Source organism: Oxyura jamaicensis, chromosome 4, assembly GCF_011077185.1.
Source record: "Oxyura jamaicensis isolate SHBP4307 breed ruddy duck chromosome 4, BPBGC_Ojam_1.0, whole genome shotgun sequence".
Classification (NCBI taxonomy): Eukaryota; Metazoa; Chordata; class Aves; order Anseriformes; family Anatidae; genus Oxyura; species Oxyura jamaicensis.
In genome coordinates, this window is record NC_048896.1 from 17,216,486 (window position 1) to 17,241,054 (window position 24,569).

The 24,569-nt window shown below is 46.2% G+C and overlaps 1 protein-coding gene and 1 long non-coding RNA gene across 2 annotated transcripts in view; one reads left to right on the forward strand and one right to left on the reverse strand.

The window, feature by feature from the left end:
• The window catches only part of TRPC5 (transient receptor potential cation channel subfamily C member 5), a 97,306-nt gene extending 73,893 nt beyond the window's left edge, over positions 1-23,413 (forward strand). The window contains exons 8-12 of the mRNA XM_035325867.1: positions 13,224-13,430; positions 13,615-13,656; positions 15,298-15,387; positions 16,092-20,704; positions 21,018-23,413. Of these exons, the coding sequence (XP_035181758.1) occupies positions 13,224-13,430; positions 13,615-13,656; positions 15,298-15,387; positions 16,092-16,826 (1,074 nt within the window). The 3' untranslated portion in view covers positions 16,827-20,704; positions 21,018-23,413. The remainder of the gene's footprint in view (positions 1-13,223; positions 13,431-13,614; positions 13,657-15,297; positions 15,388-16,091; positions 20,705-21,017) is intronic.
• LOC118166732 lies at positions 2,291-7,095 on the reverse strand. Its single transcript, XR_004750694.1, has 3 exons — positions 6,327-7,095; positions 6,137-6,264; positions 2,291-2,984 (listed from the first exon to the last, which is right to left on the reverse strand). It is a non-coding gene; the product is annotated as an uncharacterized LOC118166732 (long non-coding RNA).
• Positions 23,414-24,569: the final 1,156 nt, after the last annotated feature.

Here is a 24,569-nt window from a genome sequence, read left to right on the forward strand (position 1 = left end):
CGAATACACACTGAATGACAGCATCCCACCAGGGAGGGAGGAGGAGAAAGGGCAAGACACCCTTGGAGTGGGGTCTTCTTCTCATATACAGCAGTAGAAAATCTTTGCCCCGTGCAGGACTACAGAGAAATCAAATGAGCTGAACATCAGGAATGACAGCACACCATTGCTTGTTGATTTCCCAGCAGCTGAGTGGTAAGAACATCTCAATTAATTCAACTTGCTAATGAGCCAGTGGCACTGCTGCAATGCAAGCATTCTTTCTCTCCTCCTTTCTTCCATTTCTCACTTCATAGCCGTTTCGTCACTGACACAAAGCCTTCAGGCTTGCTGTTCTCTATTGTCTCATATACACACGAATTTCTGCTGTGAAGTCAGAGGAGGGAGAAGGCAAGGTGTTCCTGCCCTTGGTCAAGTCTCCCCGGTATGGGATTTGGGCTCGGGAGTTCGTGAAGTACCCCAGGCACACGGTATGAAACCACTGTGTATCTGTGGAAGGCAGAGCAAGGCAAGCAAAGAGTAAAACATGCACAGAGCTTTGAGGGATTCCTGACTCACAGAATTTTTCTGAAATAATTTTGCTGTGCGTTTTTTGTTTCGTTGGTATTTTTTGTCACTAAGCTATTTCAGACTTCAGTACACGTATTTTATAGGGGTACCCTGAAGCCATTTCGATACCGATTTTTTTCATGGCAGACCATTGTCAGTAGCAGACTGTGGGAGACACTATGTTTTACTGAAAATGCAAACAAAATCCAAAGGCACAATGAAATGTCCACGCATTGTGGGCTGTTTCAATTTGGGAAGATCAGAACGTTCTATACAAGCAGCACAGAATGCAATTGGCTGTTACGCACTGCTGGGTCTCTCATCTGAATACCTTCCCAGACGTGACAGAAATACCATCCCCTGATGAATGCAAGAGGAATGTGTCATGATGACAAGAGGAAGGACAATGGGACTTATCTGAGTGGCCAGGTGGCTGCATCACTCACAAGGAGCATAAAGTAACAGAGTGGGTAATGAGCACGTTTTATGTGATAGGCTGTTTCTTATAGGGCTGCCACTTGGCTGTGTCTGAAGTTACACAATCCTCCTGCCGGTCTTTTTTTTTGTTGTTTTAAATGGGCTGTTTTTTCAAAACACTGTGACAGTGACACCCAAACACGCATGTCTTCTAGGGCCTGCAGGTGCATTTTGGTGTTCTGTGGTGCAAGTGCATTTTGCAGGAAACTAGCAATCGATGTGTACCTTCAGGAAGCATGTTCCTCATAGACACATCCACCAGAGTTTGGAAAGCCACACAGGAATTACTCACTGGGACTGTACAAACAGTTCTGACTGTGCAGCTGAAGGAGCAAGGGGAAGCAAGATCGATGGAAGAACAGGAACTAAGACTCCTTTAGGAGGGAAACCGTAGGGCTGGGATTTGGATTCCAGGTGGGTTAGAGCAACAAGTGGCACACAACAGCACTGCAGCACCAGGCATCCCACTGACGTTAGGGAGAGCTGTAAGCCCTTGCAGCTTCCAGAAGCTCTAGTGAAGAGCTAAGATGCTTAATGCCTCAGGAACAGCACCACACTAAAGCAGGTCTGGGAAAAATTACCCTTAATTAATGCTACCATGCAGGAAAGTGAAGGTGTTACTTCTGCATGCTTATTTTTTTCCAGTGCACCTCTGAAGGTAGTGTGTGACCAAACTGAGAGCTACCGGTATCAATATTGGAGAAATGAGGACTTTGGACACCAAGCGAGGAGTGCAGGTTTAAGTGATAGAATGAAACAGAGTGAATTAGCACATGTTGTGGAGAAGAAGAATGAAAAAGATAAATATGGTGTATAGCAAAACAAAAGCTGTATAGTAAACAGAAACAGTTGGTATGTACAGCTAAAAATAAGCAATTGCTTTCAGGAAACTGACTTCCAGTGTAGGGGTGCTGTACATGGAATTTTCTTTTTCAGAGCAGAGAACGTAACAATGAAAACACGGAAGAGTAAAAAAAAAATCCAGTTCCCTGTTCCATTGTTTCCAGCACGACTTTGGATTTCCCCCAGGAGGGAGTATCGAACTTTTAATGATCTACAATGAAAAATAAATTCCTCTGGTTCTCTACACCAGCTGAAGTCCTTCACCACCATGGCAGTAACTGGTAGCCAGTTTAGTTCAAGACAGCTGCAGAAATTCCCTTCCTCACTGTGATCTGTGATACTTTGGGCTGTCCAAAACTATTGCACCTCAAAATTTAATTCAAGATGCAGAGCTGGACAGTCCCTGCATGTGGCAAGGTTTGGGACAGTGGATTGTCCCCCTGTAGAGGTGCAGCCTGCTCAGGCTAATATCCAAGCTCTGCTAAAGCATCAGGAAGTTTTTGTCTCACAAGAGGCATTCAAGAACCATTAATTTGAACTTCTTAGGAGAAATTGAGATGTATTTGATTTTGAACTCTGTCATAGAGCAGGAAATGAAATTATGTGCTTGTTGTCAATATGAGCTGGGATTAATAATTCATCTTGAAGCTTTTTACAGAGTAACAAAGCAACTAGGCTCTAGAAAGGGGGCTAAATGACTCTCCTTTGGTTTGCCAGCTGAATGAAGTATCGGCATTTGTTCCCCCATTTTATGGTCCTCAGGTGCTCCAGCTGGCTGCTGCACACATGCTGCTGTCACTGCTCACGTACAGACCCCATGTCCTGGGTGCAGGTAGCATGCTCAAGCCCTTCCTTCAATCTGGTGTAACTGTAGTCATCCAAATCTTAGTTACCGTGCTCTCAACATTCACCCATCTCATCAGTAACAATTAATTAAATCACAAATCCTCTTGAACTGCCTCAGTGCCTTCTGTGACCTCTGGACAAGCACATTTCCATCACTCTCCAGTTCCCTCCTTGGGAGCTCAGCGTGGCTTTTGAGGAGTGGGACTGATGCCCAAGGCTGGGTGCTCTCTGGAACTGATGACGGGGTGCGGAGAACTCCCAGTAGATTTCTGTTTGAAAAGAAGGGAAATAGATCTCATCGATGATGTGCTGTGATACTGCCATACAGAGAGAGGCCAGTGTGTGGAATTAGCCCCGGAGCCTCGCTGCAGACTGGCAGGCAGCTTAATTGCTTTTTGTTAGCAAGCTAAAGTATTCATTTGAAGGTGTAGAACTGTTTGTCTTTTTGCTGGCTTTGGCCTAATTACATATAACCCATGGACTTGAATCAAGTTGTTAATATTCATCTGGTGTTTGCAGAGCCTCTAAATGGGAGCACTCTCTATGCTCTGACTTCATATTCTGCATCTTTCTTCTGTTGTCAGAGCAGACAAAGCTAATTTGCCATCCTAGGGCCTGATCCTTGCAAGCCCTTGCTCATGTAAGTGTTGTCAGCAGGATCAAAAAGATAAAGCTTTCTGAGGAGCTGTGGGGAACTGATTTTTTTAATCCTTTTTTTTAAAAAAAAAAAAATAATAATTTTAAATTAAAAAAAAAAAAAGGTATTTATCTGCCCCTGTGTGACACCAGGGCCAAACCTCCTGGGTGTTATTCAGAGGAGTGGAAACATGACATTTAAGTAAAGACCAAGATCTTCAAATTTTGGGGTGGCCCCAGGTTGATATACGATATTATAGGGAATTTGCTGGCCCTGGTGTGGCTGGGTTTTGTTTCCCCTGATGTACTTACCACACCAGTGCCCCACATGACAGGTCAATAACTCTCTGCCCATTACATCGAAGCGGCGCAGCGAGGTTTGCTCCTGCTACATGATAGAAGCCGAAGTATCCAGATGGACCCACACAGGTTGCAGCCCCCCGCATTAGCACATCTTTTATTTAGACCTGACAAGCTCAATTAGCATTATCTTGTGCTTCTGCATCAAGGGGACTTCTGTGAAGACGGCAGAGGAAAATGGAAGAAGTGGAAGATAAAGGAAAAATGTTTTTGAGGAAAAAGCAGTCAAAAAAGAAAAGGGATTTGTCTGTGGAGAACTGTCACCTGATGGTAAGCAATAGGAACAGCTATATTAAGACTCCCCTGAAATAGGACTTTTTAGATTCTAGTCACAGAATCACAGGATCATCTAGGTTGGAAGAGACCTCCAAGATCACCGAGTCCAACCTCTGACCTAACAATAACAAGTCCTCCACTAAACCATATCCCTAAGCTCTACATCTAAACGTCTTTTAAAGACCTCCAGGGATGGTGACTCAACCACTTCCCTGGGCAGCCCGTTCCAGTGACTAACAACCCTTTCAGTAAAGAAGTTCTTCCTAAGATCCAACCTAAACCTCCCCTGGCGCAACTTTAGCCCATTTCCCCTCGTCCTGTCACCAGGCACGTGGGAGAACAGACCAACCCCCACCTCGCTACAGCCTCCCTTCAGGTACCTGTGGAGTGCAATAAGGTCGCCCCTGAGCCTCCTCTTCTCCACGCTGAACAAGCCCAGCTCCCTCAGCCGCTCCTCATAAGACTTGTTCTCCAGACCCCTCACCAGCCTCGTTGCCCTTCTCTGGACTTGCTCGAGCACCTCCATGTCCTTCTTGTAGCGAGGGGCCCAAAACTGAACGCAGTACTCGAGGTGCAGCCTCACCAGAGCCGAGTACAGGGGGACAATCACTTCCCTAGCCCTGCTGGCCACGCTGTTTCTAATGCAAGCCAGGATGCTGCTGGCCTTCTTGGCCACCTGAGCACACTGCTGGCTCATATTCAGCCGACTGTCAACCAGTACTCCCAGGTCCTTCTCTGCCAGGCAGCTTTCTAACCACACATCTCCCAGCCCGTAGCTCTGTTTGGGGTTGTTGGGCCCCAGGTGCAGGACCCGGCACTTTGCCTGGTTGAACTTCATACCGTTGGCCTCAGCCCTGTCCAGATCCTCCTGCAGAGCCTCCCTACCCTCGAGCAGATCGACACTCGCACCTAACTTGGTGTCGTCTGCAAACGTACTGAGGGTGCACTCGATCCCCTCATCCAGATCATCGATAAAGATATTAAAGAGAACCAGCCCCGGTACTGAGCCCTGGGGGACTCCACCAGTGACTGGCCTCCAGCTGGATTTATCTCCATTCACCACGACTCTTTGGGCCCAGCTACCCAGCCAGTTTCTGACCCAACGAAGCGTGATGTTAGTGCTTCATGGATTTCCTCTTCAGCACACTGCAATACAGCAAGTAAGTTCACACTAATTATATAGGTGAAACGGGATACACACAACTCCATCCCATTAAACAGAAAGATACTTAAGAACCTGGGTGCTATGCTGCAGGTCCTCGGTTGCAGCTCTGTACTTACAAAGTCACAGTGTTGTCTGGTGCAGTTCCCCACAGCTCCTCAGCTGCACACCCAGCTCCAGAATCTAGGGGAGAAATAAGGACTTCATCTCTTAAATCAGTGCTCTGCGCGTGGCTCGAGATTCAGTTACGGGACTTGAGCAATCTCCTACCTTCATAATGGTTTCCTTTCTTTTGCCTCAAGGATATATTTAAACAACCAGAATATTTAGCTACAATTTTTCATTTTCGAGCAATTTTTCAAGTTTTGGCAGCTCAGCTCGTGCGCTGCATTTAAGTGACTGTGCAAGCAGGCTGCTGTCTGGAGGCGTCAGACACCATTTTCTCCCACCAGTGCTGTGACCTTTACAGACTCAAGAACAGACACAGCCCATCTCCACTCCTCTGCTGAGGGTGGGCAGTTCACAACCAATGATAAAAGCAAAAAATACCTGACCAGCTGTGTGTGGTTTCACTGGGAATTACTATTTTATTACTATTGGATTTTACTATTTTATTTGGGAATTACTATTTTATTCTTCATGTTACTTAAAAAAGGATTATAAAGGCTATATATATATTTATATAAAGAGGTTGTAAAGTCTAGCAAGATACTGAGCCTTGATCCCTGAGGCTCAATTCAGGGCAATTCCTGCAGCACATGAAAATGGCTCCCAAGGTCAGACCAGTGCTGAATTTACTGTTGTTGCTACCTTTCTGGCCCGCTGGATGTGGCCAGATACCCTGGTACACATTTGTATAGCATAGGAGCCAGTAGCAAAGAACATAAAACGTACTTTGTGAACATTCATAATCAGAGCTCGGATCTGAAAGTTGCAAGTGGCCTTATCTAAATAACACGTTAAATAAATTGCTAGAACTGTAAATACCTTTGGGAATAGCTGACACCGCGTTTCCCGGCTGAAATCACACCCTCTTAATGGCACAGGCTGGATCCTGAGATCTGCAACTCACAGGTGGACCCTAACTGGGATTTTGCTTCCTGGGACTGCTTTCTCTTAAAACTAATGAAGACAGCTACAGAGAAGTATGCGATTCTCCTTGATATCTGGCTCTCACCAGTCTAGCAATAAAATTCAAGACATTTCTTCATCCTTGGAAGACTAATCCCAGGTTGCTCTGCTATGCAGAAAAAATAAGCTGTGATATTCTGGAAATAGCACGAGTAGAAATCAGGCTTTCCAATTTGCCGCAGTACTAAAAGTCAGCAGTGCTCAAACGCTTGGGGTTAGACGTCCTTTTTCAGCCCCCCCCCATTTCTCCAGGGGCGTGTGTGAATTACTTGATTGTGACCTGGCTGGAGGTCGTTAACATTATCAACACAGATATCCGCCTTATCTCTCTGACTGCCAGCTTGAAAAGAGGCTCTTATCAGCTGGAGCTAAGGGGGAGAGAATGGATGGCAGGAAGAACAAAGCCTTGGTGATATCTCTCTCATTGTTTCTTCATGCTGAGTTTTTTTTTTAGAGCACTATTTGTCTACACGACCTTCATACAGCTCTGATTTATTTGACTGTTAAAATAAAAACTGAACTTTGCTGGAATATGACTGAAGAACAAAAAGGTGTCACTTCAAATAATTTAACTACGCTAAAACCAGCACAGCAACCTGCGTTTCCTCAGACAGAATATTCCCCGGCCTTCTCATTAGCCATCGCTGTTTCCATCCGATGTGCTGGTGGGAGATGAAAGGTAATTGACATATATAACCTACAGACGGGGTGGAGTGGCGTGCACTGCAAGCTGGAGGAACGGTGTTAATTATGAGCATCTTCTGCACCCAGCCGGTATAAATAGCAGAGCTGCTAAGGCATGCATTTTGCAGGTCCAAGCAAACGGATTCCCTGCGGCTGGGCAAACCAGCCACGCTGCAGCACAGAGGGACGACGGAGGAGGTCGTGGTCAGCGCATCAGCAACGTCGCTGGGCCTCGTTTAACAGCTCCAGAGCATTTCTGGGGCGATTCCCAAGCACAAAGGGAAAGTTCCCAAGAGGGCTTTCCATAAACCTCTGTAACCGGGACCCATGAAGCTTCACAGAGCGACAGTTACCTTGCTGGGAAGTAACACGTGCCTGCGGAAAGCAAGTAGCTAATACTGCAAGGCAGTAAGATTTATATGCTAAATCCTTGGCAGAAGATTTAATAGCCCCTAAAGCAGGAGATGTGAAGATAGGAAGACATTTGATATTCCTTAACAGCAATTGAAAGCATTAGGACTCCCGTTTCTGTGGCTTCCAGGCTTCCTCCTGAGCTGGAGCTGCCACGATGCGCTGCAGCCACAGCATGCGCTGTGCTGCTTCTGCCTGACCTTGACAGCAGGACCCGGGAGGCTGGGGGACGTTATTTTGGGTTTGATGCCATTTTTTTTGTAAGATCTGGCCAGAGCAACTGGTGTGCTTGGACACAGATGGCAGTTTGCTGCCCTTCAGTGCACGGCTGCCACACCTGCTTCTGGTGAGTGCTGCCCGTTGGCTTTGTGCTGTGCTCACTGAGGTGTCTTCAGCTTGGGCACTGTAAAACTACATCTTTCCCCAGTTCCTCTTGTTAGCATCTTGTTCTGTGGACTGTACCAGGACTGGGCTCCTCATCTAGCTTGCAAGTTTTAGAGGCTCACAGTCCCATTGATGGCTTGTCTGCTATGTAAAAATTTATTTAGTTTTTCCTCCCGCGTGCTGGGTTTGATTTCCTCACCCAAGGGCCTCGCTGCCTCCTGCATTTTACCAGATAAGGCTTGCTCTTTTCTGAAACCAAGCCTTTACCTGTATCCTGGCCCAAGACTTCATTTTTTCTTGTACCCCAGAGTCAGTATTCATGTGCATTTCTTCAAGACCCGCACACGCTTCATGAACGTGCTTTTCCTTTCCTGTGCTGGCGCCAGGATGCACGCAGCAGCCCCGGCTCCCTCCCCCACCGAGCAGCCTGTCCTTTCCTGCTTGCTGTGGTTTGCTCAGCAGCTCCATGGCCGCACAGCTCCCCAACCCAGGGGTCTTCATGCCTTAGGTGCTGGGCTTTGTCAGCCCCTGAGCCGCTCCCCCAGTGCCAACGTCCTGTGGCTGCTCAGGACCCGGCTGTTCTGCCTGGCGCACTGTGATTTCGCACTAGAGAGTAGTTTCAGCTCTTCTTTGGCTGTCTCATTCCCTGTTCTAATTGCTTTTTCTAATGCTAGATAGTCCTCCTTTAGCAATTTTTCTTGTATTATTTTTGAGATTGATCCCATTAAGTTCTTATCCTTCAGTATGTCATCCCCAGCTTTGAAAGCAAACTCATTTGTTGTCAGCTGCAGCTGAATTACCTGTGCCTTAATTGCCTTTGTAGGTCCCAGATTTCGCTCACAGATGATTTTTTTTTTTTCTTTGTATGAAATATTTTTATTTGAAAAATATTCAGTGCCATTTACCTCAAATAGCCTGCTTGGGTTTTTGCTGCTTGCTTCTCTGAGCTTGTCGTTAAGCCCCCAAGCTCTGCCGCTGTTATTACCAGCTTGCACAACACGTATTACAAAATTAACAGTCTTGAAACTGCAGAAAAGTTGTCTGTGTTGGGTTCTGCAAAGATGAATGTTCTCCTGGCTCTCTTTCTGCACTGCTTTCTGTTCAAGACACACAAGGGCATATTTTTTGTGCTAGCCTGCTTGAAAGCCATTACTGATATATTTCCTGTGCTGTTACCTGCTCTGGGTTTAGCCTGCAAAGAGCAATAAAGAGGCACACGAGATAGAAATATACTAAACATAGTTTAATGACTTTCTCCTGCACTTAGCAGCTCAGCTAATTATACAGCAAAAAAAGCACCTCTGACGTTCCTGTGCCTCTCAGGGAATGCCCTCCCCCCTTACCCAACTTGTGCTGCAAACAAGGTATGTCCACGAGCACCTCTTGAAGGTGGATGATGTGCCTCCTCCTTCCTCCCTGGAGGAAAGTCCTACAGCTTGGGCACTTCTTAACCTGTGGGGCTGCTGCTGGCACCTCCCGGGACAGCAGCAAAGAGCAGTCCTTGCAGAAATCACGCTGGCTTCTGCCAGCGCTCCCTGCACACCAGGAGCTGCCTGCGCCTCCTTCCGAGGCACTCAGCCACGGCCAGACAGCCTGCTCCCCAGGGCATTGTCACAGCCCTCTATATCTGCATCTGACAGGCAGCAGCCTGATTTCCAGCTTAGCCCCCTGACTGTTGTATAATAAAATACAAGAAAGGCACACGCAGCCCTTTTTGTGCCAGCTCGAAAGATGCTAGACATCTTTATACATTATTCTGCACAAAGGGGCGCGGGGAGGCTTTGTATCCTAGGGACACACTTCTTTCCTCTCGTGCAAGGAAGGGGAGAAGCCCTCGTGCACCTCCTTGTAGCAAAAAGGAGCTGAAGTAGCTGATTATCCTGTGATTGGCTTACCATGATTAAGTTTGGAGGTATCACAGTGCCTGGCTGCTGAGCTTCATCAGCAGCTTGGTGCTGTTTTCACTGAGTGTTGGCAACATGGCTCTGCACCAGCCTGCAGCAGCAGGGAGCTGCCGTAACCCCTCGGAGCCCATCAGCCCTGAGCTAACGTACGCTCAGGACCCGCAGCCTCATCCCTGTGCTTTCAGGGATGCCAATTCAAGAGGCACAAGATCGCTCTCCTGTGCCCTGATGCTTGTACTCCAGCTCCTGGGGGCTAAGGTAAAACAGCTTTTTTCTCCACCAGCCTTTCAGCCGCCAGGGAGCTGAGATACCAAATCCACAAACAGGTTGAGAGAAACCTAGATGCAGAGGTAGGCACCTAATACAGAGAGATGAAGTCTTCCACTGATGGGGCTGTGCTGGCTGGGCCAGGACCCGCTGAGAAGCTGGATGTTGTTTTTTGGCAAAGTGTGATCTAAACCATATGGCCCAGCAAGGAGATGGTGATGGAGGTCTTTATAAAAAGCATTTTACAAAATGTAAACAACAGATTTTTCTGCACAGAGATAAAGATGGAGATTAATGCTTGAATTATCCTGGATAATTAGTGTAGCAGGTAATTATTTAAAATCTGGCACATCTGTGAATACATCACTTTGACTGAATTAGAAAATCCTCACAACTGCTACAGTAAGATGGCTCCAGCAGTCCCACCGGGAAATCTTTGTGGGAGATTAATTCTCGCTTCAAATGGCAGAGATTTGCAAGAGGATTAGGTGGCCAGTGTGACACATTCGCATTGTGACAGTAAGTGATCCAGGTTTCTTGTTCTCGCAGAAAAGCCGAGTGGTGCTCTCTTTGAGTTCACATGTTCTTTGAGCTTGAGGGCTCAGCCCTCAGAAGTAATGTTTTATGGCTGAAAAGATGAGCAGTGCTTGAAGGAAAGTGGTGACAAGAACAAGGGCAGGAGCAACAGCAGCTTGAAGAGAGGACAGCAAAATCCAAACTTGGATTTAAAGTCCTAAAGCAGCAAGGTCACGCTTGCAGAGCCAGTGGATATGGTTTTCAGCTTACTATAAACTGTACAAAAATGTTGTCACCTAACATTATGTGAGACAGCGCAGGTCTGGGAGGACTGGGTGAGGAGCTGTGAGGACAGCATCTCTCATGACCCATCTCAGCAGCTGCTGCAGGAGCTCCAGGTTTGACCATCGCGGCACGGCTTCGCTCGTGGTGGCCAGGCCCGGGCTGAGCGAGGGAACGGCCTGCTTGGGTTGGGTTTTGCTGTGTCCAGGAGCTCGCGATGAGCGTTCACTCACCTGCAGTCTTCAACAGACACAAAGCAGGCTGAGGCTTGGGCAGCGCTCAGAAACATGAGTCCTGCTTTGTGGCCTGCTGGGGAGATGCACCAGAAAGCTGGAGCACGTCTGGTAGGCAACCCGGCCACGCAGAGCCAACGCAGGATCTGGCTGTACCAGCAAATGCTCCAGGTTTGAATGACTGGGTATCAAACCACTGCTGAAGCATGGTACTCCCTGTGCTCAGCCCAAGTGAGTTCAGAAAGCTGTTTTGTGTGCAGATCTCACTGCTTACAGCGCTAAAGAGAGCTCTAACCAAGAAAATAGTGGTTTCCTGGCACACAAAAACATCCTCAGTAAAATTGAAATCGCTCCTTGCTGCGTGGTTCCAGCACAGAACTGGTGCCAGGAGTTCTCATCTGATTTGCCCAGGTTCTCAAAACATCAAGGTGAATAATTGAGGCAAGCTGAGTTCGTAAACCCTGGGGAATTCACAGCAGCAGAAGAGAGAGGAAAAAAAAAAAAAGAGATACTTTGGGCAGTGTACAGGGGGGTCTGTCTTTTAAAAAAGCCTGTATTGCACTCCTGGGCTAAAACTGCACAAGAAGAAATACCAGTGAGGCTGCAGCTGGCCTCCTCCAGCCTCACCTGCAGGTGTATTTACATCAACAGGGATTTGTTCAGACCAACCACAGAACCCTCCCCAGGCAGAAACTACCACCAGGTTTCATGGTGCTGCCTTACGTCTGCAATCAGCCTCTATTCAAGTACCATTAAATATCTTATTTTAGAGTAAAATAGCAAAAAGTACTCTCCACAGGAAGTTTATTATCCTTTTTCTTTCATTTCCCCCAAGCTCATTTGCAATCCCGGAGCGAGAGATTTGCCTTATCCTTCCCTACAAACAACATCCAACATCTACTGCTAAATCACCTCCTCCCCCAAGACAAAAAGAATAATATACACGTTTCTGTCCAAAATAACAGTCGTGCACTGTCCCTCAGCGACTGTTTTACCCTAAACTCAGTGTTTCCAGGTGTCTGCAGTTCCTGCACGCCCTGGGAAAGCCTTGCAGCAGGGCTGAGCACCTCAGCACCACCCCCAGGCTGCCACAGCGTGGATATCCCCTGCAGCTGCTTGGTCCAGCAGCGGCAGGTCTGCAGCCTTCAGAGATGCAGCCACCGCTGAATTTTCCCCTTGGGCTGGTGGTGAGCGTGTCCATGGGGAGCTGCAGCTCAGGCCCTGCTATTCTGGGGCGATTCAGGCCACCAGGGTGTGCTCCGGGGCCGCCGAGGCAGTTGTGTTAAATTGGGAGCTGCACGTAATTTGAATATGCCATTAAAATGGAGCTGAGCTGCACCTCTCTGTCAGAATGTGAGCATATTTTAACCACGTCAGAGCACTGGAGCGTGGCCAGAACGCCAGTGTAATAATTTTGGGGGCATGCCGTTCAGCCGTATTTTATTAAACTCCCTGTCCTACGCTTCACTGCGTGGGTCTGCGGGCTGCTGCCTGCAGCCCAGCATCCCTCGTCCAGGAGGACTGCTCCTTCCAGCCTCATTTAAATCTACTCAGAAACTTAAAATCATCATTGTGTTTCTGGTTAAATCTCACGTCAGATACCACAAACATAAACACTACAGGGCTAACCCACCGTAACCATCAGCTTAGTGCTGAACTCCACGGAGGTGAGAGCTCACATCCTTACCGCTTCAACTCGGGGTGCTACCGCGGACTGTGTTCGGCGCTGCTTGAAGGATTCAGCTTTCTTCCTTTTCTGCCCAGTGTCGGAATTCCTGCAAAACATGAAATTTTGCAGTCTGTAAGATCAGTGTCTTGTTTATAAACAAGAGCGGAATGAATAGATGCTATAAAACAAATCAAAGACCTCGAGAGATTTTTTTCCAGGGACGAGTGTGAGAATTCGTTGGATTTTGACATGAAAAACAAGGGTCTGTGATCATATCAAAGCAGTAGCAGAAAATAAAAAGAAGTTATCCTGCTTCTTTTACGGGTGAACTAATGTGCACAACCTCTAAAAGATGAAGCATGTGAAATTCCTTTTGCTATCATTACATTTCTCAGAGGTTGGTATTTTTATACTCAGCTACATTTCACACTGATTTTTTAAGTACACCCCCAGCGAGGGAGATGGAAGAAGTGACACTGCTTTGCCTGCAGCCAGAGAAATGCTTTCTTGCTCACGTCACCTCCTTAGTCGCTGACATTTGCTTCAGCAAAGCCTGCCTAAAGCTGTTGATATTCTCTTTCCTCCTCTCACAGGACCATGCAGACATAGAGTGGAAGTTTGCCCGGACAAAGCTCTGGATGAGTTACTTTGATGAAGGTGCCACCCTGCCCCCTCCTTTTAACATCATCCCAAGTCCCAAGTCTTTCTGGTACCTCTGCAAGTGGATTCACAATCAGCTGTGCCCAGGCAACGACTCTGACAACGAACAGAAGAGGCACGAAAACCTCAAAACGTTCACAGTAAGGAGCTGCATGATTTTAAACTTATTTTTTGGGGGTGCTCGTGCATGTTCAAGGTCACGAGGGATGCCACCGTGCTGGTGCAGTAGAAGGTTGCTGCTGGATTGTGACTCACCAAGAGCCATCAGGACTCTAAAGACAGGATTACATGTTGGGTAACATGCCTCTGCCTCTCTCTTTGCAGGAAAGGCACGCTGACAACCTCATTCAGAACCAACATTACCAGGTAAACTCCTGCAGATCAAGTTTTTACTTAGAGTTTCTTCTTCCTGCTTATTTTCTAGCATCTCACTTCTTGCTTTCCTATAGAATACATACACAAGCGTAGGAGCTCCAAGAGGATCTCGCTTGTCATGGATTAAAACATTTCCCCAATAGAGGTGGGGTGGTTTAGTAAATCTCTCCTAGCCTTTCACCTGCTCTGAAAGCAGCAAACTTGCCAGGTATCGCTCCGGTTGCTGAAGTCAAGGCAACATCTCCACTGACTTCAGAGGGCTCAGACTGCCGTGTCGTCCTGATTAAAACTGTTTTTGCAGCATTTTTACATACTCTCAAATTGTTCCTCTACTACTTTTTTTTCTGCAAGACATCCCTAATCCTAACTCCAACAGCAGTTGAGATTTCCTTCAGTTTTGGACAGCTCAGGAAGGAGGAATTGTTCCTTTGTTGAATTTTGCTGTTTCTCTTCATTCTCAGCTTGCTTGTCATCAAGTGTTCATTAAATTCAACCTACAAAAGGATGAAGCGGTATTAAAAACACCAGCTTCAGTACTTGAATTCAATGTGATTATGCCAGCACGCTGGAAGGACAAAAAATTATCTCCTGAATGTTCGGTGGTACGTCAGACAATGCTGTCAAAAGCCATAAATAATTTGTCTTACGTAGGACATCTCCTGTTTTCTGAAGTCGTTGTGGAGTTGACACTTAACATACTTAGTCACTTCTGAGAACAGGCATTTGGTACCTTCTGACTTTACGGCACAGCTCACAGGTACCGGGAGTGGGATCTCTTAAACCTCCCAGTAAAACCTTGGTGTGGCGCACAGGTTAAAGCTCTGGGTTCCTCAGACTTCTCGTCTCCATTTATGGGGGAAAATGCAGGGAAGGCTTGGGGTAGTCTTGTCGGTACGCAGAGATCAACCTCAGTGTGTCAGGTAACAGAGAACAGCCCGAGCCTGCTTATGCAAAGCCAGCAAGGAGGTGCACAAATGCAGAGCAAAATGGATCTCATCTAAGCTGTAACAAACAGCCCAGGTAACGCTGGGGAACAGGCACCGAAGGTGTGGCCCTGTACTTCCAGCGCTGTCCACAGATGCTGCAAGGAGTTTTTAACCTCCCATTACAGAACACCCAGGCAGCTGGCAGCTGGGGGCTAACGTGAACGTGCATTGCCCTGTAGAGTCCTGGCTGTTTGTTCTTCAGGTTATTTGTTGATAACACACCGTCAGGGACTTCCCAGTATTTAAAGAAAATGTGGCAAGCTTAGCCCATCGGGATACACAGCATATACATGTGAGACTGGTAGTCTTGAAGGACTTTCAGCATCTGAGATTAAAAAATGCATGAAGAGGTTTAAATGGCTTGAAGACATTTAAGATAATCTAGATTTTTTTTTCTGGACAACTTTTACACACGCAAAAAAAAGTACAACAAATCAGCTCACTACACTTAAGAGCTGAGCTTTCAAGATGAAATGTAAATAAGCCTCTGCAAAGCTTTGTTCTATTTGAAAGAAAGTTCTAACAGTAAGTGATTATTTTTTAAAGAGAGCAGAGTCAGGACAGCCATCAGTAAGAACTCAGTGAAGTACAGCAAGAACAGAATTTCAGCCAGCAGCTGAATCACTTGTGTTGTTTTGTATTTCAGGAAGTGATCAGAAATCTTGTGAAAAGATACGTTGCAGCAATGATCAGAACTTCCAAAACCAATGAAGGTTTAACTGAAGAAAATTTCAAGGTAACTTCCTACTCTTTAACAATCGTGTTACACTCATCCCAGTAGCCACTTGCAGAGTTCCCGCTAACTGGGGAATCTATTTTGTGACCAGTGGTGGAAATATGACTGTTACAGGAGCTGGAAGGTATGTGATGTGATGTTCTGTGATGTGCATGCAGTCCTTTGAGCAAAGAACATTCCTTACACGGGTGTCTTCTCATAATGTCTCAGTGTCTTAATGCACAATATTTTACATAGACAATGGCTTTGAAAAACTGAGAGAATGAAGTATCTGCTTTGAGTCAGCATTACGTTCCTAATCCTAAACCGAGTCTAGGTTAATGGATACAGAGAATGCTTAAATTTGGGCCTATCAACTAAAAGATCCCTGCAACATTTCCAAATTCTCACAGTTTCACTTCTATAAATGTCTTATTTAGGCTTCCCCCAACCTAAGCAGGAAGAAGAGGGGATAAGGGGGAGGTCACAAAGGCTGGTCCCACAGCCCTTGAGAATGAAGATCTCGTTAAGCTCTCCGACTCTCAGGCTTACCAATAATTTTTTTTCACGTCGCCAAATCATAAAGATTGACGTAGCATTCTTGTAAGTGTGACTTGGTGTCAGCCATTTGCGTAACTCCTAGCAATTCTCCCAAGAGAACATGATTGTTCTGTCGCGTCACAGATAATGCTGCTGAGTGGCACTCATTTTCCCTCTTGCCCTAGGAATTAAAACAGGACATCTCAAGTTTTCGCTACGAAGTCCTTGATCTCCTGGGAAACAGGAAGCCCCAGAGGAGAAGTTACTCTACCAGCAGCACAGAGGTGTCCCAAAAGGATGAAACAAACGAGGATAGTGCTGGGGAAAAATCCAAAGCCAAGAGCGTGTCTTTCAATGTAGCCAACAAAAAGAAGGACTTCAATGTATCTGCTCTAATTAAAACCATGTCTGGGATTGATATGGTGGAAGAGAAGCCAAAAAGCAACGGGATCAGTAAGCGCTCCTTCATCCGAAATGGAAACAGAGTTCAGAGGCTTTCCAGCTCCAAGAAGGAGTCCTTTAAGAGACTGGGCCTGCTGTTCTCCAAAATGAACGGGCACGTCCCTGAAGCAAATTCAGAGCCCATGTACACTATTTCAGATGGAATTATTCAGCCACACTACATGTGGAAAGACATTAAATATTCTCAGATTGATAAAGAGAGAGAAGAGAATTGTTCCAAAAGTGAAATTAACCTCAATGAGGTGGACTACAGTGGGAACACGAGACTTACAGGACAGAGCAAGGAGTGCCCTGTGGTTTGTACCAGCTCCCTTCACTGTGCTTCCAGTATTTGTTCCTCTAACTCCAAACTTTTGGACTCATCAGAGGATGTGTTTGATTCATGGGGAGAGGCTTGTGACTTGTTTATAAACCAGTGGAAAGACGGGCAGGAGGATCATGTAACAACTCGGCTATAAGTAAGGCTACCTTAACACCTGCTAGAAAACTTAGCTAATTATTTGTAATTGTTTTGCTCTCACCTGACTCAGCATTACGAATTCCTTTCTGTCCACGGGAGAAAAAAATGTAAAACTACTTATGTTAACCTATTTTATAGCCATCTGCACCTTTTTTAATTTACTTTTTTACACTCACAAATACTGAACTGAAGGTTTCACTATTTCTAAGGTCACTGTAAACTACGGGACTCCTTCGGATGCAGGCTCAGTCTTTGAACCCCACATAATTCAGACACGCTGGTGGCGGAGTAGAGGATTTCTCCAGTGCCCTCATCATCATCCCAGCACCGCTGGGTTTTCATCGCTGCTATCCAACGCCATCAGTTCCTCATCCTGCTCAAACTCCTCGGCATCACAACCAGCTGGTGAGCAGTGGCTTAGCAGGAGGCTGAGAATCATATTTGCAATCTTTTTAGGAAGTGTTTCAGGTTATAACTGGCTTTTTGTTTTCTTTAAGCAATACAACCTCTGATCCTTTCAGCTGTCTGGTTTTTTCACGTCATTATATCCGTATTGTGAATTGTTACTGAGTAAGAGACACCTTTGACCATGCAGCTAGAACACGTGATGATTTGCTTATTTACCTAATTGCTATTAAGAAATTCCCCTCGTAGGGAGCAGAATGACCTCCCACAGCACCTGGCCTTGCTACCAACTTCTACATAGCTGAACGGACACAAAGCCAGCTGTGGCTGCCTCAAAGAGAAGCCTCAGAGTGGCTCTCCTACCACTAACAGGGTGCACCAAAACTCAGCCCTAAGCCTCCCCCTAACCAACCCCCCAAGCTGCATTTGGGTTTTGAAATCCCTGGTTTTATTTCCACTGCTGTGTTCCTTTTTCGCTGCCTCTCTGGCCAATGTCACGCTGTTCGGTAGAAAGCCGTCCTCCTGGCGTACAGCGGTCACTTCCCCCGGGCTGCACTGCGGAACAGCAAGCTCAGCAGTAGCGGCTCAGACTGCAGCTGGCACCCTGGCAAGTTGCTGCAGTTCCTTTTCTAAGGTGCACCAAAAAGCAGCGCAGCAGTACATGTCACCCTTCTGTATCTTATGTTTTTTTTTCACCCCTACATTTGTGCTAGGCCCTGCCCAGGCATTACCCACGTCCCTGCATTTTTGTCCTAAGGAGCATGAGACAGGGGAGAAGACAATGAGGGCAAAATGGTTGACGCTGCTTCTTAACAGTGTGATACCTGAACTTTCTTCCGTGGTGTTGCTAAGAAATGCAGCTGACTGGCACCTGATGCTGCTTCAGAGCTGTTAGCAGTCAGCTTTCTTGGAAGGAGCAAGTCCTGAGCTCAGAGATGGCCCTGCCTTACCCCAAAGCTTCCTTATGAGTCCGTGCAGCCAGGCTAAAGGCTCTGTTCCCAGGACAGGTCACAGGAGCTGCAGCATAACCCAGGGGCAGGTGCCAAAAACTCACCTCTTGTGTGCAGTACATTGGGACCTGCATTTGAAAAAAGCATTTATGAAGGCTGGAAAATCTACACCAACAGCACTCGTGAGAAGCTCTGAACGCAGAGCTCGAGGTGGAGGCTACGGCCAGCCACAGCGTCAAGAAAAAAGAGCAACTAGGAGCAGAGACTCAAACGTGTTTCTCCTCTCCTTGCTCACGAACGCCAGCCTTGTTACCAGCATGCAGTACAAAGCCCAAAATATTTAAGCCCCTAGACATGCTAGTTAAGAGTGAAAAGCATTCTTGTATCAACAGATTTCAGGCTTTGATACTAATTGCAGGGTTAGAGCAGCCTTTGAAAATTGCATCTCCTCTTCCTGTAAGTAAGGCTGAGCAAACTGACCTTGGCACTACACAGGGAGACCCGCAGAACTGTGGGGTCAGAAGCAATTTGCTGATCTTTCAAGAAGAAATCCAGCAACGCTCTCTTTCACGATGCAAATCCATCCGTATGAGAGCTGCAGTTCGAACCAACTGAAGGCAATTCTCCAAGCAGCCCACAATAAAAGCCTGCAGTTTAATAAACCAGCCTCAGCACAGTTCTGGGAACACGAACGTTAGCAAGAGCTGCTACGGGGGGGTGAAGGGAAGGGTTTGAATCATTTTATGCCTCACCTAAGCACGTGGCAGTTTAGGAACTCTGCTCGACACGGGGCAGCACTCTATTACCTTCTAGCACATAGGAATGAAAACACCTCCAGTGCGGTTGTGCAGATTACATCAGCTGGGTTTAAAGCAGGCATGGAAGCAGGGTTCATATCCTTGGATGGTGGAAGGGATTTTATTTTTTCCCTGAGAGCAAGCACGCTGCTACTGGCTATGACTAAATTGTGCCATTCAACTGCAGCCCTATGGTAACGGGTACAGATCTCAAAAAGAAATGCAATTAACTCAGCGGCAGTGCCCCCCCCCCCCCCCCAAATATAAAAATTACACTGGGCGATGCAAATCCCTTCTGTACGAGCGGCGTGAGTCACGTTCCCCTGCCGTGCCCAGAAAGGGCAGGGGTAGGAACTGCCACGCTGTAACGGCACCGTGAATCAAGCGGTCTGCAATAATTCCTTGATAACGTTATGTCGAACGCGAGAGGTACATCACGGGGCTGCTTGGCTGGGGCTCCTGCGGGAGTTGTTTCATGATTCAGATGCTTCCCAGCTCCCAGCTATGAGCCAGCCTCAGCTGACTTTCGGAGTTAAGGCAAATATTTGATTTGTGTTAGGAAGTGATTTATGCACGTGGCCAGGAGGAGTTTCCAAAACTGTCAGACTGATCCCCAAAAAGCCCAGTCTGTCTGACTGCACCTATGCACCCCCTTTGGCAGCAATAGACTTCACAGCAACTAGTCAATTCTTATTGATATTACTACCCTAAAGCAGGAGATTCAGGTGAAGGAAATCAAAATATTTTGTGAAAATACACTTGATAAGCTTCAAGGATAGTCATTGTACAGATGCTAGGAATTTGGGATCATATCAGCTTTGATCACTTGTCCCCTCTTTAGGTTTCCCGCTCTTGAAGTAGCTTTATTTCTCACCTCCCTTCCCTGGTATCGTTTTCACCTGTTTTTTTAAAGCATCACACCTAAAAACCATCACCAGTAAGAAGTTAACACCAACATCCAGGTGCAGAGCACCACACGGAGCCAGAAGGTGTTTGTACTCAGGTCAGAGATCGAAGAAGTTCTTTCAGAAGTAAGAAATCAAGCAACATCTCTGCAGATTATTTGGGTAACCGTGTATTAATCACGTGCTAGCGTGTATGTAAATGCTCAGCCGTTTGCATCGCGCTCCCTACAGAAGCAGCACGCGCAGTGGTTGGAGCGCAGGATCAGAGAAGAGGACATCTGAGGTCTGTTCCCAGCTCTGCCACTGCCTCACCTGTGACCTTGGGCAAGTCACTGAGCCCCTCTAACGCCTCAGTTTCCCCATCTGTAAAATAGGGACAATAATACTTACCTACCTCGCAGGGGGGTCAGGTCATTATTTATGAGCACTTTCAGATCTTAGTGTAAAGGCGCTACACACAGTCAGTAGTTAACACTCGTCGCAGTGGTACTGCTTTTGTTTTCTTATTACCAGTTCAGGTTAGGATTTAGCTCTGTCTGTTACGATGGTTTTCCATGTAGAAAACTAGCATGATTTCTCACGAGGGGAGGTCTGGGGACTTCTGCAGTAGACAGAGAGCAGGAGCAGCACACCTTGTAAGCCTAAACCCTGACACCCTCGCTCGTGTGATGTGTCTCATCTCACCTTACTGCATTTGTGTTTCATCCTTTTTCTAACGGCACGTGTCAATTTTTAACAGAAACAGTCACTGTAAGGATTATTTAAATAAATACGTCATATATGAACATAAAACCTAACCCTTTGAGTAGGTTAAGATTGGTTAACCCAGCAAACTTCCAAGCACGGGGAGGTTCCACAGCCAGCCCAGCACGGATGCACGCGCACAGAGGGATACCAGAGTTGGGCTACGGGAAAATTTCATTCTTCAGTGTCTGCATCTCATCCCGTCGCTGGCAACGGCAGCAAGTCACGCAGGTGACGAGGTGTCACAGGAAGGTGTGTGGCACACAGGGTGAGGGAGGCCACGGCTGGGGTGCAGCCAGCACCTGCCCACTTCGCCCTGTGGCACGGGGTAAGGCAGCTCCGAGACACTCACCCGGGCACCCAAGAAGCCTCCCTGGGCAGCCAGGAGGCTTGTGTGCCTCTGTGAGGGCTTCACCCTCATTTCTCCTTGGGTATGGTTGCTTTTCCTTTAGTGCTTGCTTAGATAGAGTCTTTCCTTTGAGTTAGAGGAGCTCTAGGACTTGCATGGCGAGGGCAGGAGCTGCATTTTGAGCTCTCTCCCAGGAACAGGAGCAGTTGCAGGCTATCTCCAGCAGACATTTGGAGAAGTACAAGTTTTGTAAGCAGGGACCTGACTTACTCCCGGGCTGTCTCGCAGAGTCAGAAAGCTGCAGGAGCACCAGCTGCTCTGTGCCAGTAACTGCAGGTCCCACTGGGACTTCTTGGCCTTGCTTTGAAGCTTCCATTTTCCTTTCCCAAAAGGCCGAAATCTCACACACTTAAGTTTACCAGGAAGAGGTTCAATTTTGGTTTAGTTTTCGGCTGAGTTCTCCCTTACCCCGTCTGTCTGCTGCGTGCTAACACAGATGCCCAGGAGGAAGCTGCGTGCAGCCTCAGAGGCCCCTTTCCAAAGGAACAGCATCGCCCTCCCACCTCTGTTACAACTGCACAAAAACCAGAACGGAGAAGGAAAAAAAGCAAAGCCACCCAAACCACTAAGGCTGCCCGGAATTAAGGAAAGCCGCCACCTTACTGAAAGCTCTCTGGGGCTGTCTTTGGGGTGGGTGCACCCCAAGGGCCCCTTCAGCTGGCTGCAGCCAGCAGCAGCAGCTTCCATTCACGCAGAGACAAAATTAATTGGAATTGGTGAGACTGCAGTGAATAACAAATCAACTTGCCCGAGTAGCATCTGAAATAAACTGTTACCAAAATAATCTGCAGTTTTCAGCAAATGCTGAATTTGAAGCCCAACAAGTATAAAATCAATCCCTCACTGGATTTTTGGGGTGCGGTAGGGCAGCCTGGGCTAGCCACCTAAGTGTATTTTCAAACCCTTTATAATTCAACTCAGTTGAGTTTTCACACTACCACTTGCCCTGTTTCAGACCACTGCACTTGTACAAACAAGTCATTTATACGATTTTCACAGAATTCCCTCCACCCAAACTACTGCTCTAGAGTAAGTTGATGATCAAGAATGATGCTTAAAAAGAAAAATGCTTTATCTAAAAAAAAAATAAAACGTACATGTAAAAGGCAAAAGCATTTGATCCTTATCTTCCAAATGTTTGTGTGTTATGTTTCAGGGAAACGCTTTTACTTGCTCTGCTTTTTTAAGGTGTGCAAAAAATAAAAATACAGAATTAAAGCCAACGCTAACTCCCAGCCTAGCTCCAACCACCCACAATTTTGAAAGCCAAGTCGGTCGTGCCGTTCTTCCTTCATACACAGACCCTACCCAGTCGATGGCTCACCAGCTGTGGAAAACAGCACTGCCCATTCCTGCTGGCCAGCGCGTCCCCCTTCAGCATGGCTTCTTTTGTTTCTTTCGGGGATTTTCTTCCCCTCCCATTTAGAGCACTTCCATCAGCAGTAACTCCTAAGCCAGAAGAAACGATGTGCTTAGAGAGGTGATCAGTCCAGGAGCTGGCCTTCCGGCACACGAGCTTAACAGAACACTGTGATACCTTTAGCCAACAGAACGAAATGCCTTTTGACTATAAATAGTTGTTTTTGAGCAAGGGGGGCACTTTTTGGTGTAGCTATTTTTTGGGGTATTGTACAGTTTTATTTAAAAACTACTGAATGTGTTTATAAGGTGGGTCTGGGAACTAGAGGGCTAGGGATCTTTGAGAAGCAAGAGGATGGTAGCAGATGCTTAAGTACTCTATTTTCTATATGGCAAGCCCTAGAGAGTTGGGCTTACACTGCAAACAGGCTTTTTTTTAAGCAATCCAGTTTTAATATCAAAGTAAATCTTCATCAAAAAGCTATCACACAAACAGCTTCACACCTGATCATGTTCTAAAACGCCATTTCATGGGATAAAAAGAAAGCGAGGCTTTTTTCTTCTTTATTTTTCGTCAAAAACTTAACGGCCTTTTCCAGGCAACAGAGCTTTCAGGTGTTTGGAGAATTTTGCTTATGTGCAGACAGAGCGGGGACCTCAGCATTTGCCCACTGAGCAGTAGTAGCCACCGCTAGAGGAAGGGGAGGATGAAAAGGGGGAAGAGCAAAAAGCAAAAACAAACGCTTAGTTTTATGTACTTTTCTACTTGCATCTTTTCTGTCTGTAGTGCAGGTTCCATGTCATTCCCTCACTTAACATGTAAAAATGAGATGTACATAAATAAATACAAATATTTATTTTATGTGTATTTTTAGCTTAACTGTAAACTGAAAGAAAATAAAGCATTTAATTTTTTTCCCAAAAATGTAAGCCTATTGAAATTCAAGGTGTTTCTACCTTTTCAGATGTAACATTTCCAGCTGCCTATTGATAATAAACATTTATGAACAGTAAAACACGTGACATCTTATACTTTTTACCACGTTCTGCACAGCCTCCTCAAGGGCTTCCAGCGGTCATAGGAGCGCTGAAGGGCTCCAATTCTATACAAATTTCTATCAGTGTTTACATGAAAAAGATGCGGTGTAGTCCTACTTACCTGCAACCAAGTCGGCCAGCCAGACGTGAGCAAGTGTTCGCAGGCAAGAGTGGAGCAGCACCGGCCTGTGCAAAATAAATAAATAAATAAAATAGTAATTTGAAAATCCCTTTCATTATATCCTCTCTGTAACAGGGAATAGCAAACCCACTTTAAGTGCTGGTAAATAAAATGCACCACATGAACGCAATTACTCCTGTGCAAAGGAGTCCAAGTATGCATAATTCCATTTTAACTCGCTCCCCAAAGATATCCTTCAACCAGCATAACTGTATCATCCACATTGGACTATACAGCAATATAGCTAATAGCGTGAGACAGTCATTAAGCAACAACACACAACTACGTTAACATAATTTGCTCGAGTTAAGCTGTCCTCCAAGCAAATCTCATTAAAGTACTGGAGGCGTACAGTTAAATTTCAGGTTTCCAGCAGCTACCAGAAGCTCTTGGTCAAGTCCCCAGGAAAGCAAGAGCTTTCCCAAGTTATACAACACTCAAAGGATGTCAGAAGGCTTTTTTTAGAAATTAAAAAATGGAAAAGATATTTTAAAGTTAGATTCACGTTCCCCTCTCTTATCAGAAAGCCTGGTAGTTCAAAGTTAAGGCACCCTAAAGCCCCAGTTGTGTTTTCTGCTCCAGAAACTGGGACCAAACTGCACCTGAAAATGACCTCCATGCGTACAGCCACCAGTGCAGAGGCAAAAATCCTGGATTTGATCAGGGAGATAGGGAGGCAGAGGCAGGAGTTTTGCAGAACATCCCCTCCCTTTACTTGCACTTCCTGAAAAAGTAATACAAACCACACACATCATCACTGCAAACATTAAATATTTTTGCTTTCAACTCTGGCAAATATAAAAAAAATGATGTAAAGAGGCAGAAACCAGTCAGATTCGGATGAAAAATGGAAATTGGCAGGGTAGGGAACAGGAAAGATATACGAAGAAGAGTGTAGAGTGATTTGGAGGATCCAATACTTTCATTGTTAAAGGTTGTGTCATTTCTTGAAG